The sequence below is a fragment of the Macaca mulatta genome, chromosome 1 (assembly GCF_049350105.2).
Source record: "Macaca mulatta isolate MMU2019108-1 chromosome 1, T2T-MMU8v2.0, whole genome shotgun sequence".
Classification (NCBI taxonomy): Eukaryota; Metazoa; Chordata; class Mammalia; order Primates; family Cercopithecidae; genus Macaca; species Macaca mulatta.
The window spans coordinates 64,854,118-64,871,788 of record NC_133406.1 but is presented as its reverse complement, the minus strand read 5'-3'; the positions used below and the strand labels follow the sequence as shown (position 1 = coordinate 64,871,788).

Genomic DNA, 17,671 nt, shown 5'->3' with positions numbered 1-17,671 from the left:
TGAGTAACAGAAACATGTTGTTATAAATACCTGCTACAATCATACGACCAGTTGCATAAACAAGGACCATAAAAGTTGTGAATGTTTCTTTCTTATTTTAATATAAATAGATATTACACTAATTGTGTTTCTTTACCCCTTTCCTTCCCCTACTGTATAAGATGTGTTAGTAGTGGCTTACCTTACATCTCAGTATTTAAGTTATAGAATATCAAAGGGGAGATATGACTCAGCTCAAAAGGAATTCTCTTTTAGGAAGAATATTTCCATGTTTTCAGTGTATGAGGGATAGTTGCATTATGTAAAATGTGAGTATTATTTTGCTATTGGCTTTATTCGGAAATTAAGCTAAGTATGGTTAAGACTAGTGTATACAAATACCAAATTTGACAAGGGGTGAGCTGTGGTAGATTTATGTTGTGTCAACTTAGCTAAGCTGTAATTATGTTTCCCAGAATTCTCTTCCACACATAATGCCAAGTTAGTATGTCCCATAAAAGATGGTAGATGTGAATTAGTAGAGCCATACTCCATATGCTAGAAAGGTCAGGGCAGAGCACAGGATGTGACTGCAGTTCACAAGCACTGTTGTTTCTCTGTTCCATCACTTTGTTGGCAGAGGGCTCAACCAGGCCACAGCAGGGCCAGTTCCTGCATGATCTCCTCCTTCATGTATCCTGGCTTCTGATCCAAGTACATTGGCACTGTGACGAAAGACAACTTCTACAGGATATACCCATTTTTGAAGTTGAAGGCTAAGGGACAGTGAAAGAACAAGATGAATTCTAGTTTACAATGGTGGGCTTTACTCACTCATCTTTGCAGATTCCAGTTTGTCCTTGAAGCACTCAGTTCATGTCTATCTTCCCTTCCTGACTCCCTGCCCTGCTGACTTCAGGCCACAGCAACAGACATTGAAGGAACAGCCTCCTGTACACACAATTTAACTATCTCCCACACCTACATCAAGTCATGTCCCTACAATAAATCCTGTGGTTCTATTTCTCCAGGTAAATCCTGACTGACATAATTAATGTAAGTAGACAAGAAAAAGAAATTGGAAATCTAAAAATTGGAAAGTAGAAGGTAAAAGAATCATTGAAATGATGTGATTACAAACCAGGTAATCCTAAGAGATTTCAACTGAAAGAATTTTTTTAAATTTTTACAAATAATATGACGTGGTTTTGCTGTGTCCCCACCCAAAACTCATATTGAATTGTAGTTCCCATAATCCCCATGTGTCGTGGGAGGTAATTGAATCATGGGGGCAGTTACCCCAGTGCTATTTTCCTGATAGTGAGTGAGTTCTCATGAGGTCTGCTGGTTTTATGAGGAGCTTTTCCCCCTTTACTCAACACTTCTCCTCCCTGCCACCATGTGAAGAAGGTGCCTTTCTTCCCCTTTGCCTTCTGTCGTGATTATAGGTTTCCTGAGGCCCTCCCAGCCATGTGGAACTGTGAGTAAATTAAACCTCTTTTCTTTATAAATTACCCAGTCTTGGGTATTTCTTCACAGCAGCATGAGAATGAAATAATGCATAATACAAAAATTTAGAAAGTTAGCTGGGTTATCAAACTAACACGCAGAAATCAATAGTAGATAGATGATTGATTGATAGATAGATAGATCGATAAATAGATAGATAGATAGATAGACTAGTTACAATATAAAATGGATAAATAATCCATTTAAAATACCAAAAACATTTTTTGTTTGGTTTTTGCTAGAGGTTTAAACTCTTCAAGAAATGCAAAATCTCTGTGAGGAAAGCTGAAACACAGATGAAGAAACAAGGAAAAAAAAAGACGAAGATGAACAGAGGGAAGAATAGCAAAGGGTAGCAGAATAAGCCAAAACAGACCACTTTGGCATAAAGATTGTTTTTTGAGTTGAAAGCAATTGAAACACAGCAAGATGCAGGAAGGCACTCTGATCTCCCCTTTTCTTGCTGAAGGCAGGAGATGAAACTCACAGGAAAGATACTTTCCCTATACCTGAAGGAAAAGAACACTCTTAACACCAGAGGCAGGGAGTCAAGGCCAAGAGATATCTGTATAAAGAAACTTTGTACAGAGACCACTTTTTGGGTCTTCATTTCCCTGTGAAGATTCCCATGTACTTATTAAATTAAAACCTGTGTGCTTTTCTCCTGGTAATCTGTTTCATGTCAACTTAATTCTCAGACCTGGTGGAGACCCTAAGAGGGTAGAGGAAACGTTTTGCCTTCTCTACAGTAACATATTCTTATCTAGAGAGAGTCAACATTATAAAATATCTATTCTCCTAAAGTTAATTTTATTAATCTATTTTTCGAGATGAGGTCTTGCCCTGTCACCCAGGCTGTAGTGCGGTGGCACTATCATGGCTCTCTGCAGCCTTGAACTCCCAGGCTCAAGTGATCCTCCCACCTCAACCTGTTGCACAGCTGGGACTAGAAGTGCGTGCCACCACACTCAGCTAATTTTTTTAATTTCTTGTAGAGACAAGGTCTCTGTAGGTTGCCCAGGCTCGTCTGGAACTCCTGGACTCAAGCGATCTTCCCACCTTGGTCTTCCAAAGTGCTTGGATTACAGGTGTGAGCCACTGTGCTTCACATAAAATTAATTTTAAAACTAATCTAGCACTGATTTTAAAATATGTCTAACTTTAAAGTTCTTATAGAAAAATACGTACTGTCGGGAAAACTTCAGAAAAGAAGAGTAATAAGATAGCACTACCCATATTGGCTATTAAAACATATTATAAAGCCTCAACTATTAAATGACTGTGAAACTTGTACATAAATGTACAGAAAAAATAATGGCATTGAATAGGAAGTCCAGAAATAGACCTAGATAAGTATATGAATTTTATATAGTACCAAAGAGCATCCCAAATCAGTAAAGGCGAACTTTTAAATAAGTGATGTTGGGACAATAGGAAAGCAATATGAAAAAATATGGTCTAAAATCTGTACCTCATACTACATACTGTACATTAACTCCAAATAAATTAAAGCTTTGAACATTAAAAAATATGAAAATATAAAAGTAGAGGAAATATAGGCAATTATTTTTAAACCTTATATTGGGGGAAGGCCTTAAGACATAAAATCCAAAAGCCGTTTCTAAAAGGGAAATTGATTAATTTAACAACATAGATACAAATAATTTCTCCTTAAGGGGAAAAAATACCAATAGCCAAGTCAAAAACATTATACATATATATATATACACACACACACACTCCCCCCCCCCCCCACACACACACAGAGTGGGAAAAGTTACAGTGTATATTAGAATTAAGGCCTAAATCCTGCTATGCAGAGACTCATGTGTATGTATAAATGTATATATCCTAAAACTTAAGAATAAAAAGTTCAACAAGTTAAGCAAAAAAAAAAAAACAAAAAACAAAAAACAAACAAAACAAAAAAAAAACAGGCATCAGACATGCTAACTAGTGCACAAATAAATACAAACATCCCTTGGACATAAAAAAATATACTCAACCTCCCTGACAAAAAGAGAAATGTACATTGAAACTATAGTGAGATTTTATTTTCACCTCTTACATTGGGAAAAATTCAAAAATTTGACAAGTTTTCAAAAGTTTGACAACACAGTTGGAGAGTTTATGGAGAGACAGACATTTGCATACTCTGCAAAACATGAAACCCTTAGGGAAAGCAGTCGGAGGATATCTTTTAAATTTTCAAATATACATACTCTTTGAGCCAGGGAAGCCTCCTCTAGGAAGCTACCCTTCAGATGTAACTACATATGACATACATACAAGAGAATACGTCAGAACATTGTTCAGAATAGCAAAAGATTGGAAACATCCATGGATCCATCAAAGGGATGGTGAAGCCATGACACAACTACACAACAACATTCTATGCAATTGTAAAAGGAAATTAATGAGGAAACTCTCTACGCAAAACCATGGAAATATCTCCAGTATACATTGATAAGTAAACAATAAAGCAAGATTCAAAACTAGGTTCATTAGAGGAAAGGGGGGAAAATAAGAATATATGCTAACTTCTTAGTTTGTATTTGTATAAGGAAACACTAGAAAGATACATAGGAACCAATAAAAATAGATCTTTGCTTGAGGACAGGAAGGAATGGGACGTATGAAGATAGGATGGAAGTGAGGATTCTCAACGTCTATCTTTTTACATCATTTTAAATTTTGAAATATATGAACACTTCAGCTACTTTTTAAATAAAGGTAAAAGAATTGTTCATAGATTACCTCACACTCACCCTTCTGAACAGCTAAATTCTATTTCTGATCCAAAAAGTAAATCTGTCTTAATCTCCACATGCCCATTAGGTAAATCTCCTGGGTTGCTGCATCGTTTGTCTGGGAGAAAAATTTAAATGATGATTAGTACTTCCAAGTACTCACAGATACAGCATAAGAAAAGAAAAGAAATTAACCAAGGTTCACTTCTGCTTCCAGAAACACGGAGAGATTTAAATTCAAACTTATTTCTAACCCTGACTCACCTCAAAATTAATACAAAATTTGATCTCGTTTTTTTCTGGTACATTTTACCAATAGAGAAAAATGCCCAGTTAACTCATTGCAGCAGTAGAACACGTGGTCCAGGACTTAATAAGCTGACCAGGGATGGGAGAGCTTTGCTTCATTCTATGTCTATGGCATGTACTTAGAACCTAGGGCACTCCAAAATGTATGTCACAAAAGGAACAAAAAAGAGAAAGCATCGATTGTATACCCCTACTATTGGAAAACACTACAGAATGCATTCCCAACTGACAGTGAATCATAACTTTTCTTCAAAACACAGCAAATATTTTGAGTAAGGTTCTTTTGAAAACTGCATTGCCACTTTCTAGCCACCTACCTTTTTATAATTTTTTAAAAAGTGAATTTGATTTTCAATGTATCATAATGAAATTTGTGGTTCATTTCTCAAAAGAAGTGTTTGGTGGATTACTTTATAAAGAATAGACTTCTGACCAGGCCCAGTGGCTCACATCTGTAATCCCAGCACTTTGGGAGGCCGAGGTAGGCAGAGGACTTGAGGTCAGGAGTTTGAGACCAGCCTAGCCAATATGGTGAAACCCTGTATCTACTAAAAACACAAAAATTAACCAGGTGTGGTGGCACATGCCTGTAATCCCAGCTACTCAGGAGGCTGAGGCAGGAGAGTCACTTGAAACCAGGAGGCAGAGGTTGCAGGGAGCCAAGATTCCACCACTGCACTCCATCCTGGGAGACAGAGCTAGACTCCATCTCAAAAAAAAAAAAGAATAGAGTTATTTTTCAATGAAACTAACTACCCCCAATTTTTCTGTTTTGCTTTGTTTTTCAAAAAATGCCACAAGTATGTACATTGAAATCAGTAATTGACAAACTGTCTTCTTGGTGACAAAAGATTCAGAAAATTTAGTTTCCAAAGATAAGAAAAGCACAAATGAAAAAAATAAATGTTGATACTCACGGACACAGAAGGTAGTATACGTCCATTGGCCATCAGAATTACAGGTAAGCATCTGATCGGAATGGGATCTGGCATAGCCAGGGCGGCATGTGTATTTCAGAGTAGTTCCAGTTTCAAAGTGTGTCTCAGTCAACGTAGTAATATTCACTGGGGCAGCAAACGATAAAGTGGGTGGAGGATCACAATTGCCTGGACACCAAAATGACAAGGAGCACCAAAAATTATACCTTGGGACACAGTGTCTTATTGTTTCTGTGGTATGATGTTTAGAGCAGGGATCATTCTTTTCACCTCTAGTCAAGAAAAATCGTAACTCCATTATACTCTCTGTTCAATACACCTAGTGAGTGATCAGTAATATATGTTTATTCACAAAAGATAATGACAATGATAACAATAAACAATAATGATAAAAGGCAGAATTTTTATCCCTTCTCTACTACACCTGGGATAATTTATCTGAAAAAGAAGAAAGACATGAACTTCACCAACCTATTGATTCCCCATATCTGCTGACTCAAATGCATCTGTGCAAAGTCAGAAGTCCCTGCAAGTTGCCTCAACAGAAACATATTATTGTATTAAAAATAACTTTACATAATATTGGTTGCCTCAGGGAAGAGAAACAGGGTGGCTGGGAAATGGGTAAAAATAACATTTTTAATCTATGTTTTTTTACACCTGTTTGATTTTGAATGATATGGAGGAAGAAGCAAGGAGCCCTTGAAGCATAAAAATCTTAACTTTGCTTTCTTTGCAAGAATTAAATACCAGGCTGATTTACTTTTTAAGCACCCCCTGAATAAACCCACAGGCAGTGAAAATTGTTTAGTCATAGTGATAGATAATATAGATCTGTTCAGGTTATGGTTGGGAGAGAAATTCTTTCCTGGAGAAATAAAAATTTAGGGGAAAATGTCTAGAACACTATTTCCTTTATGTGTAAAGCAAATTTCCCTAAGTTCTAGCCTGTCAAATAAACCACTTGTTGATGAAGCTGGGTCTCTACTAGAAACTCAGTCATCATTTTTTTTAGCCTTAAAAGTGAATGCACAGGTGATCTTGATTGTTTGTTGCCGATCTGGGCTTGTTTCCCACTACTCACCAAGAATAGCAGGCAACAGAGCAGCGACCAAGGTCATTTGGAAGAGAATTGCATCAGAGACTTTCCACAGCCTGGAGAAGGGCCAGGCTGCCATTTTCCCTTTTCTATGAAGAGCCCCAGATGGAGTTCTTGAGGGGCGCATGGCCTTCTGCTTCGCTGATTTTTTCTGCTGAAAGAACTCAATTTAATAAATAGTCATTGAATTCTCACTTGTCATAAAGCACTAGAATAAATGTTATGGGATCCATGTCTGCAAGGAAATGACAGCCTGGAGTGGAAACAAAACAACACAAACCCCTGAGCACAAATGTTGCAGCACAAGACAGTAAGGATTGGCCTCTGCAGAAGCTCTGTGTTCAGAAGAGAGATTGATTCCAAGTGGAGGGAGGGAGCGGGCTTTGCAGAGGAGACTGCGTCTGCACTAGGTATACTGAAGACATTGGAGAATGGATGCAGGGCATGTTGAGGGAACAATAGATAATACTCCAATTTGTCTAAGAGTCTGAGATGGGGAAGGGACAGTTTACAGATGTGTCTGAATGGGATGTAAAGGTCAAGTTTAGGAAGTGCATAGACTTTACTCCTTGCGGAATAAAAGTGCTTGTTTTTTATGTGAGTGTTTGTTTTTAAGCTGAGGAATGACACGATTATTATGCTTTAAGATCATTATGGCAGATGTGCACAAGACAGATTGAAGGGATTAGAGGAAAGAAACAGGGAGGTTGAGTGAGAAGACTTGCAATTGGCCAGATGATCTGAATAAAGAAATGGCAGAGGAGTTAGAGGAAAGGTACAAACATAAAACAAAACAAAACAAAACAAACAGGCAGGAAAATGATGGGATAGAAAGAGTTGAGTCGCCATATAGAAGTATTGGGAGTTCCTTGTGAGAACTATTGACAAAGGCAATAAACCATCAAGCAATTCGCAGTTTTGAAAAATGATCATACACACACACACACATATATGAAAAATATACGTGGTAAACGCACTTTTATTTTTAAATCAGACTATATAAAGATGTGTTTAAAGCAAAATTAGTAAGGACTTTTTTGTTCATTCTTCACCACCACTTCCCTTTCCCTTTGGAGAACACAATATATCCTAAGTTTGCATTAGAAAAAGTCCCTTTCCTTTGAGTAGATACTCAATAGTGGGAATGCTGGATCAAAGGGGAGTTCTATTTTTAGTTTCTTGAGAAATCTCTATACCATAAATCTATAAAAATAAAAAGAAATTAAAAAAAGAAATAGTGCTTATCTTCAAAGGAATATATGAAGTTAACCAAATTCACTCCTATCAAATAGTGAATTTCATCTTTTACTTTGACAGCTCTGTTAGATCCAGATGGCTGGCCACTCTCATGCATCCATAATTCATACAAAGCCCATATACATTTAGGTAAAGGGAGTCCCTTCAGTATTTCTCCCCAAGATGTTTCAGTCCCACATAATGTAGGACTGTCATGTTATGTAATGTACATCTAAGGTAATGTTCAGTCCCTCAACATAAAGCTGGTCTCAGTAATATGGGACAGTCTTACATAATGTAGGACTGAAACATCTTGGAGAGAAACTGTGTGGGAGAAGGGAAGTTGATAGTGCCCTTCATACTTTGTGGGATCTAATTTCTTCCTTGAGTAAAGACTTACATAAGCCTCTTATCTTTCTAAAACTCAGTTCTAATGAAGCCATCCCTCTACCTGTTGTCAGCTGTGGGACCCCATTCACACATGTCCTGTCCCATGAGGTCTATACATCCCCACCAGGGTAACTCTGCCAGTACGTAAATTCACCTAACGAGCAATTTACCAGCTGTAATCACTTACTGGAAATGTGTTCACAGACTTTGTACTGAATGAATCCAGGTGATCTAAAGAGGTTGGGAGGAGCCAGGACCAACATTCTGGGCCTTCATGCTTCCCCTTCTACCCAGTTTCCCCTTCTCTTTTCCCATTTTCCTCCTTCCTAACTCTACGCTCCTCTCTGCCCTCACAATCTTGTGAAGCTGGAGACAGCTGAGAGCCAGGCAGGGTGCATATCATGAAAACCACCTCACTCATCATCTGTGAAATGTGTAAAATGTGACAAATTTCTCCCACCCAATAAGATATGTTATGAACTATGAAAACTATGGGAAAAAGTTTCTTCAATTTTTGACAATGAGTAGATTTGTTGTGTTTATTGAATTTCAGTGAAATTGAAGAAAGAGATTAAAAATATCAGTGGGTTGGCAAAACAGAATCTGACTATGAAAAATCAAAAGGATAAGAGTATAAAGTGGAAATTTCCCATAGGAATTGTTGCAGTTGTTACTACATTCACAGGAAAAATACATGTGTTGAATATGTTCAGAAAAATATTTATGACTATATAAAAATACAACCATAAGATTAAATCATTAGCTTCAAGAAGTTGAACAAAAGTATCTTAAATGCTGCTAAAATATATATTCATTAGCTACAGTCAAAAAGAATATATTTATACTCATTGAATATTCAAAATGAATATTTTTTCTTTTTCATTTCTAAAATTATAATGGAGGTGTGATCTTACTATGTTGCCCAGGCTTGTCTCAAACTCCTGGCTTCAAGCAATTCTCCTGCCTCCCAAAGTGCTGGGATTACAGGCATAAGCCACCGTGCCTGGCCTCCAAAATGAATATTTCTTAAAACAATGTTAGGTAAATTGATACTTTGATAAATTCAACAAATTTATTTCTATGAACTGAGCCTTCAGGAACTGGCATTCACTCAATTGGCTTTGATGACTAACTTTTCAGTATTGTGGCCTGACCCCCTAGGCTCCAGTTGTCCTGGACAACCAGAATTCCTTATCATTCCCAGCACTTTCCTACCTCCCATTCCTGTCCACATCATCTACCCTCTCTCTTTTTCCTCTTTAATTCCCACTCATTCTGCCAGTCCCTTCTCCAGCATTCCCTCCTATCCAAGCAAGCCTCCACATACCAAGTACAATTTTGTATTTATAACCCTGATTCGGACTTGGTCTGTAACTCACATCTGAAGTCTGCCTTCACCACTAAACCACAAGATCCTTGAAATTACAGAGTATGCTCCCATTTATTTCTGCCCCACAGTAGCACCTAGCCTGTGCCTCATGAAGTTAAAGAGATCAAAAAATGTGCATTGAATTTAAATCCAAAGGCTCTAGTGATAAAATATGTTCCAAAGAAAAGTAGTACTGTGCCACATCCGCGTCTCCCCTTACGGTGTATGCTTTGTTAAGGACTGATTTTACCTGATTGTAAAGCAAGGCAAACACCTGTATTTTAATGTGAACAATGAGAACTGGCCCAAGAAATTTTACTCTAGGCTCTTCCATTCTTCAACCGAAGTCATCATATCATCAGCTAGTCAAGGGAGGACAGTGAAGGAGGGAAGGAGTAAGCAAAAACCAGTTCTCCTCCTTCCACAGGTTATGACAGGAGACACAGAAAAATGCAGACGCTACACTGTGATGAGGAAGTTGTTTCACTCCCTTTGCTTCAGCCTCACACCTAGGCCACGGCCACAGAGCTGGGGACAGAGGAGGACAGTGTGGCCAAGACCTTGGGCATGGGCTCTGGAGTCACACCCAGAACATATGAGTTGGCCTTCTGGTTCTACCACATGGGAACTGAGTCCCATGGGTAAAACACTCAGCTCCTCTAAGCCTCAGTTTCCTTTATTACAAAATAAAAAGGATAACTGTCATTGCATCTTGGAATTTCTGAGAGGGGCTTGGCATGGTGTGTGGACGGCACATAGTAAATATTCAAAAGAAATGATAGGGAAGAGTTTCATAGAATTGGCATTGGAATGTCACTCTGTCATAAGCCAAACTCCTAGACGTTAAAATACTATCATCATAATGATTTAAAATTGCACTAAATGGTTGCATCACCAGGGACTTTAATTATACCCCCAGTGCAGAGAAACATCCACTGAACTTCTGGCTAGAAGCCCTGGGTCTGGTCTCCACTGTGGCCTTTGGTACAGTGAGATCCAATGTGTCATGCAGAGCAGAGGGATGCTGGCACCCCTGGGGCTGTCCTGGGGCTTTGTCTTCCCTTGCCCTCAGCTGTCTTCCTGGAAGGAAGTCATCCACGTCCATGACTTTAATTACCATACATGAATCACCCACAGGCCAGGCACGGTGGCTCACGCCTGTAATCCCAGCACTTTGGGAGGCTGAGGCAGGCAGATCACGAGGTCAGGACTTCGAGACCAGCCTGACCAACACGGTAAAACTCCGTCCCTACTAAAAATACAAAAATTAGCCAGGTGTGGTGGTGCACACCTGTAATCCCAGCTACTCAGGAGGCTGAGGCAGGTTAATCGCTTGAACCCAGGAGGCGGAGGTTACAGTGAGCTGAAATCACACCACTGCGCTCCAGCCTGGGTGACAGAGAGACTCCAACTCAAAAATAAATAAATAAATAAATAAATAAATAAATAAATAAATAAATTGATCACCCACAGACCTCTGGGCCTAATTGTCTCTGGTTCATGCAAAAACTTCCATGCTCCATAAATTCAATTGTTAATAATTATTTTATTCTGTCTTATTCCTTCCTCAGTGTAAGTTTTAAGCTATTCAGGCTTGTCTTCTTTACTCTGGTTGCTAACTAGTTCAATTCTGGTGCTCAAATTAGGTCTTTCTAAAGGCAATGAAATAAATCTCTATAAAATGAAGGGAACTCTTTTCCTCTGCAGCTGCGAAAAAGCAGATGATAATCTACATGACAAAACTGACCTTGCAAATGTTTTTTCTAACAAAGGAGTCATTCCTGGATTTTAGAGATGGTTGCTCTGCCACATGACGGTAACTTTTAACCTTAGAAAAGTGTAATTCTGACTGGTTATCTTAGTGAATTTTTTTTTCTGGAATAATATTTAGATGAACATTTCTGTTTACTGGAAGTTATAAGTGCTTGTGAGTTTTCCTTGCCAAATCCAGAAATAATTATTACACTTTCCTCTTCACCTGCAACCTTGAAAGTAAACTAAAACTTTTGACTCTGTTAGATTTCTCATTTAATAAAAAAAAAAAAAAAAAAAAAAATTAGTTAAAATTCCCACGGTTCAAATCAGTATTTCCAATCACTTCATTTGTATCTCCCAGGCACCTTGAATTCAACATATTTCAAACTAAATTCACTATGTTCCTCCAACACTACTTAATATCTGTGCTTTCTGTCTCAGTGAAGGTGACAATCTCCACCCAGCCTCCCAGACTAGAAATCCAACTCATTATTGCCTCCTCTGTCTCACCTTCTTGCACTATTCAGAGTCGTCAAGTCCTGTCAAGTTGGTCATAGCAGCAGCACCAGAATCGGCCACTCTCTCGTACACTCCACTTCCATAGTCCAGGTTTAGGTTCCTATAATTCCCTTCCCCTCACTCTAGATCACTGCAAAAGCCTTCAAACATTTATAAGCCAGCTTCCATGTTGATGCCATTATGTCCCTAAAAAGCAATTTACATGTTGTCACTCTGCTTAAAAACTTTCATGGTTCCCAGTTTGCATAGGTTCCCATATCTGCCCCAATTTTCCCATCATTTCTCACTTAGAACACCATGCTTCAGTCTCAAGGAGACACTTACCCTTCCCCAAAGACATTCTGGGTTTTTTTGTTTGTGTGTGTGTGTGTGTGTGTGTGTGTGTGTGTGTTTTGTTGAGACTGGGTCTCGCTCTGTGTCACCCAGCCTGGAGTGAAGTGGTGCAATCACAGCTCACTGCAGCCTCAACCTCCTGGGCTCGAATGATGCTCCCACCTCAGTCTCCCCAGTAGCTGGGACCACAGGAGCGTGCCACCACACCCAGCTAATTTTTTAATTTTTTCTAAGGACAGGGGTCTCACTATGTTGCCCAAGCTGGTCTTGAACTCCCGGCCTCAAGTGAACCTCCCACCTTGGCCTCCCAAAGTGCTGGAATTATAGGCATGAGCCACCACACACAGCCAGGATTTTTTTGAAAAACATCTGCAAGCATTTGCAGTTAATGGCTCACATGCATTAATGCTCTTACCTCCAACTTCTCCTTTATTCACTATTCTTTTATTCACTATTCAGATCAAATGTCACTTCCTTGGTGAAGCATTGCCTGACTTCATCATGAGATGCCAATGTTTTCTGTTCTTCCAGTACTTGGCTAATACCTTAATTGAAACATTGCTTTGTATCATAACTGTCTATTTGCTTTTGCCTCCTGAAATACACTGTGAATTCCTTGAAGACAAGGAAGGTGCTTATTCAACTTTCCATCTCTAACGTGGTATTGTAATTGATCTATACAATCCCGTGACTCCTTTGTTAGAACAAACATTTGCAAGGTCAGTTTTGTCACACAGATTATCACTGGCTTTTTTGCAGCTGCAGAGGAAGAGAAAAGAGTTCCTCCTTATTTTGCAGAGATTTCTTTCACTGCCTTTAGAAAGACCTAATTTGAGCACCAGAATTTAACTAGCTTAAAATTTATACGGAGGAAGGAATAAGACAGAATACATAACAATAAATCTAAAAGGAATGAAATTCAATTTAATTTATCTTTAGAATGAGAATGACTGTCTCACTGAGAACCAAATGAAATAATGTGTGTGGAATGCTTTGTCAGTTTTGAAGAGAGATAATACAGTGACTAGACTTCCCTAACAAACCATCAGGTTGCATCCTAACTCTTCTCCAACTACAGCGTTTGCAGTTCACCATAACTACTCCTGATGGTCCCTCAGCAGAAACCAGCTGGCCACAGAGTATGGGAATGGAGGCTAGAACTTGCGAGCTGAGAAGACCCAAGTTGGAGTTCCAGCAATACCACATACTAAGTCTGTGATCTTGAAGAAGCTATATCAGCTTCTTGAATATCAGTTTCCTCCATCTCTGAAATGATGACATTAAACCTAGATGAACAAATTCTGCAATTCTGTAACTGCTCACCGAAAAGCTGAGGCTACTCTAGCAAACGCTTTCATATTTCAAGGACATCATCTTTTAAATTCCTGCCGAAATGGAACCAACTCAAGAACTTCAGTCAGTATGCTGGGTCCCTTGTGAAAAATACTATTAGCACTTAGCAATGCAGTACAATTTGAGAGACACTGAAACAGCCTTTAGTCCTCAAATTTCTCCCTCCATGAGAAGTTACTTTTTAAATTAAGATATTTATTTCGTCTAACTTCCCCCTTTTAAAATGCAGATACCTTGTGAAAGGATAATATTTTTCTCCAGTCTCGGGCTGAGTGTCTTCCTCCTTACACCTAGGCTCTCAATTATATCATTTATAAACTTCAGAAAAAACTTGCTTCCACACTTTCCCACCCTTCTTAGAATCTCTTTTTGTTTTGTTTTTTTTGGCGGGGGGAGGGGGTTGTTTTTCGTTTTTTGTTTTGTTTTGTTTTTGAGATGGAGTTTCACTCTTGTTGCCCAAGCTGGAGTGCAATGGCATGATTTTGGCTCACCCCAACCTCCACCTCCCGGGTTCAAACTATCCTCCTGCCTCAGCCTCCCAAGTAACTGGGATTACAGACATATGCCACCATGCCTGGCTAATTTTGTATTTTTGGTAGAGACAGGGTTTCTCCATGTTGGTCAGGCTGGTCTCGAACTCCCAACCTCAGGCAATCCACCAGCCTCCCGAAGTGCTGGGATTACAGGCATGAGCCACCGCGCCCGGCCAAATCTCTTTATTTTTCTATCAGCTCCTTTATTCTGTGCTCATACCACATTCAAACATATCTCTAAGCTTAATGCCAACCTTCCTTGATGCTTCTGCCTCTTCTGTAGTCTAGTTTTTATTCTCTTGGTGTTACCATATTTAGAGATAGAATGGGATTCAGCAAAGAGACAAGTGGTTGAAGAATTAAAATGAGGACCAGAATGGTACTGTATCCTGGTCAACCAAGGAAGAAGAGAATTTCAAGAAGGAAGGGTTATCAGCATCATCAAATTAAGAAAGTAAAGAAGGTGAGGATGACTAAGCCTGCTAGCTTCAGAGACCAACTGGAGGCTGGCCAGTGTCCTCCTTATTACCAAATCTAAACATCTTTGCTGTCAATGGTGGAGGAGATTTGGAGTGGTTAATCAAATCTCAGAAAAAAAGAAATGGCCCCAGTTTTCAGAATGTAGACTACGAGAAGCAGGCTTCCTGTGAACCCTTTGAAAACTCTGGTTGACCCCTTGCCTCAACTCTCTGATGTGGGAAGATGGTGAAAGATCAACCAACCAACCACTACACCTGTTTTTTTAGATACAGTAACAAGAGCAACACCTTACACCTCTTCTTCTTTAGCTTATTTTATTAGAATGCAATATTATTCCTCCATTTATAATTTTCAGATGGAGTTAAAGTACTTTTCAAGTCATACATCCCCCTAATATAGTGATCCTGAAAAGATTTCTGCTGAAAACACCTCCAAGCTTTTGTCTCTGTTTTATCCTTCTAATCCTGCACTCCTTAAAGGGGCAAACCACCAGCCTTTCCTCCAAGCTACCCCAAGGGTTTAGTAGTCCACCGACCTTTGGTAGTTAAGGAAGAGCAGAAGACTCTGTGATGATATCTTGGATAGTTTCTCAAAGAAGAAAACTGATTTGATCTATGTAGTCCTGGTTCCTGCCCAGATCAGAGTTTATCATAATACCCTGAAGTTGATTGGTAATTGCTCCACCAAAAAGTCCCTGAATGTCAACCATACAGTTGGCTGGTCAGGGATGGCTGGATGGAAATAGATGGGCAGAAACTTTTGATAGGCCCAATGAATGATTAACAGCAGAAATAAAGCAGCACTGTTTACCTAAGCTCCTTCCTCTTTGCTAGTCCTCATTCTTCATAACATGTTGCAATCGTTTATTTTCTCCTTTGCCAACCATTTCCCCTAAGTGGAAAGGTAATTGAAGCCAGAATTCTTTTTTCTTTTCGTAAACACACAAGGGTTGTGCAAGTCACAGTCCAGCTAGCCTGGAAACCTTAGATACTGCGAGGTTCAGACAGGCTCCGCAAAAATGATCCACTTTCCATGACACTAGGTCCAGTAGGTTTTCCTGGAGTTTGAGAACTGATATTCTTGCCCAGAGCTTGTCTCTGTCTCACCCCAAGGAATTACAAAAGGTGGGGAATTTATCAAACATGTATTGGGTTTCCACTATGTGCTGAGTTATCTAGAACATATTCAGAGTTAAGCAAACGTTAACTACTACTACATGTCAGGCACCAGAGGGTCTCCAGAAATTGATCTATCCAGTGTGCTCAGAAGAACACAATGAAGGACCAGCCGTGTTTCTTCTCACATAGATCTAAAAAGACCACAAGCACTGACATTGTCCAATTAAGCTACTAATCCTCAAGGTTAAGATTTGTGTGCTCAGAAGACTTATTAAAAGGCTATTCTTTCTGAGAACTTCACTTTTTCTGTAATAAATATAAAAGACCAAGAAGAGTTTCCGAAAAGGAGCTAAACTACAACAGGTTGAGTTAATCAAGGAAGTTTTTACAGAAGATGTGACATTTGCGTAAAAGGTAGAAATTATTAGATAAAAGTGGTAAGGATATTAGACGTAAAGAAACCATGCACTATGTCACCAAGGTGAGACGCTGATTTGACAAGAATGAACATAGAGGAGGATTCCAGATTGCACAGTCTTGAGCACTAAATTGGAAGAAATACCACCTTTAAAGCTGCTATTTCTTTAAAGTACCGTTTCCCAATGTACTGAAGTCCTTTCGTTTACTTTCCACAGTGACACTTGCAGATTTTTCTCTCCAGATCACCAAATTGTCACATTCCCTCTCAGCAGATGCTCTTACCTCCTACTTTACTAAAAATCATTCTACCTTAGCTTTATCAGTGTCAAATTTTCCCTCCTATTCACTCCTCATTCAGAGGAGAGTTGTTTCTTCTCTTCCTGCCTCATTTTCAATGCATCTCTCATCCTGAAATGTCCCTTCAATTTTGCCAATACTGTAAATTCCACTTTTCTTCTTTAGTGTGATGCTCAACTTCTCAAAGGTATGGTTTATTCTACCTGCCTGTTCTTCCTTATTCATCACTCCACCTGTTGCTTTCCCATCTGGCTTCTACCCACTCTTCTACTGACATGTCTCTCTGAGGCATGCCCTTAGGTCCAAGTCCAAAATACCTTTAATTCATTTCTTATGATCTGTCTGCAGCCTTTGTCACTGCTGATCATTTCCTTTCTGAAACTCTTCTCCTTTGGCTTCCATGACACTAAATTTTCCTGATTCCTTTAACTTAATTGATTTCTCTTTCTTAGTTATTGTTACCTCCTCTTCCTCCTTCTCATTCCTAAATATAGATATATCTCAGGCTCTTCTTTTAAAAAAAAATTATCTTCGCAATTTTAATGATCTTGCTTTCTGTCACAGCTTTGACTATTACCAGTAAGAAGACTAGCCAGCACTACATTATTTCTGATTACTCTCCCAAACTCAAGACTTACTTTCTTGGGTCTATTTATTGCCCACTGGACATCTTACAAGCACTTTACCCTCAGCACATCCGAAGAGGAATTTCTCATTTCCTGCAAACAAGCTTCACTTTCTGACCCCAACTTTTTCTGACCTCTGGTTCTCAGGAATAAAATTTCAGATTCACTTTTGAACTCCTCCTCTCCCTCACCCTTCAATGTTTGATTAGTTGGCAGGTTGTTTTGATACGAGTTTTGCAATACCTCTCGTGTCTGCTGCTTCTTTTTCATTTCCGCTGCCATCAAACCAGTTCGGGTTGATAGTGCCTCCGGTATGGACTATTGTAGGAGTCCTTTCATTGGTTTCTCTTAGTTCTTTTCCCTCATCAACCAGTAACACAACATTGTGAGAGAAATCTTTCTTTATGTTCTGTCCTTATTACTTCCTTGTTTGAAAGGTTTCCATGTCTCCATGGTCTGACTGCCAAAAAACAAGTGTATATTATCTGCCTACCAAAAGCAAGTGTATATTCTCTGGCATGTCATTTAAAACCCTCCATAAACTGACTTTGACTTATCTTTCCAGCCACCTTCTCTCACCAATTTCCATGCTTCATCTAGGCCAGTCCAGGCTATGTGCAAGTTCCTAAACATATCCCATTTTTTCTGCCTCTGTGCA

General features: G+C 39.1%; 1 protein-coding gene across 8 annotated transcripts in view; it reads right to left on the bottom strand.

Annotated features, from left to right (window-relative positions):
• The window catches only part of C4BPA (complement component 4 binding protein alpha), a 40,483-nt gene extending 25,130 nt beyond the window's left edge, over positions 1-15,353 (bottom strand). For 2 of the 8 annotated variants that reach the window (XM_078005055.1, XM_078005073.1), the window contains exons 1-6: positions 15,088-15,287; positions 12,602-12,731; positions 11,845-12,039; positions 6,570-6,738; positions 5,465-5,653; positions 4,257-4,356 (exon numbers count right to left, since the gene is read on the bottom strand). In XM_078005055.1, coding sequence (XP_077861181.1) covers positions 4,257-4,356; positions 5,465-5,653; positions 6,570-6,711 — 431 coding nt within the window. In that variant the 5' untranslated portion in view covers positions 6,712-6,738; positions 11,845-12,039; positions 12,602-12,731; positions 15,088-15,287. Of the gene's footprint in view, positions 1-4,256; positions 4,357-5,464; positions 5,654-6,569; positions 6,739-11,844; positions 12,040-12,601; positions 12,732-15,087 lie in introns of all 8 variants that reach the window. The other 6 variants (XM_078005059.1, XM_078005078.1, XM_015117795.3 and 3 more) reach the window with 4 other exon arrangements.
• Between the last annotated feature and the right edge of the window lie 2,318 nt (positions 15,354-17,671).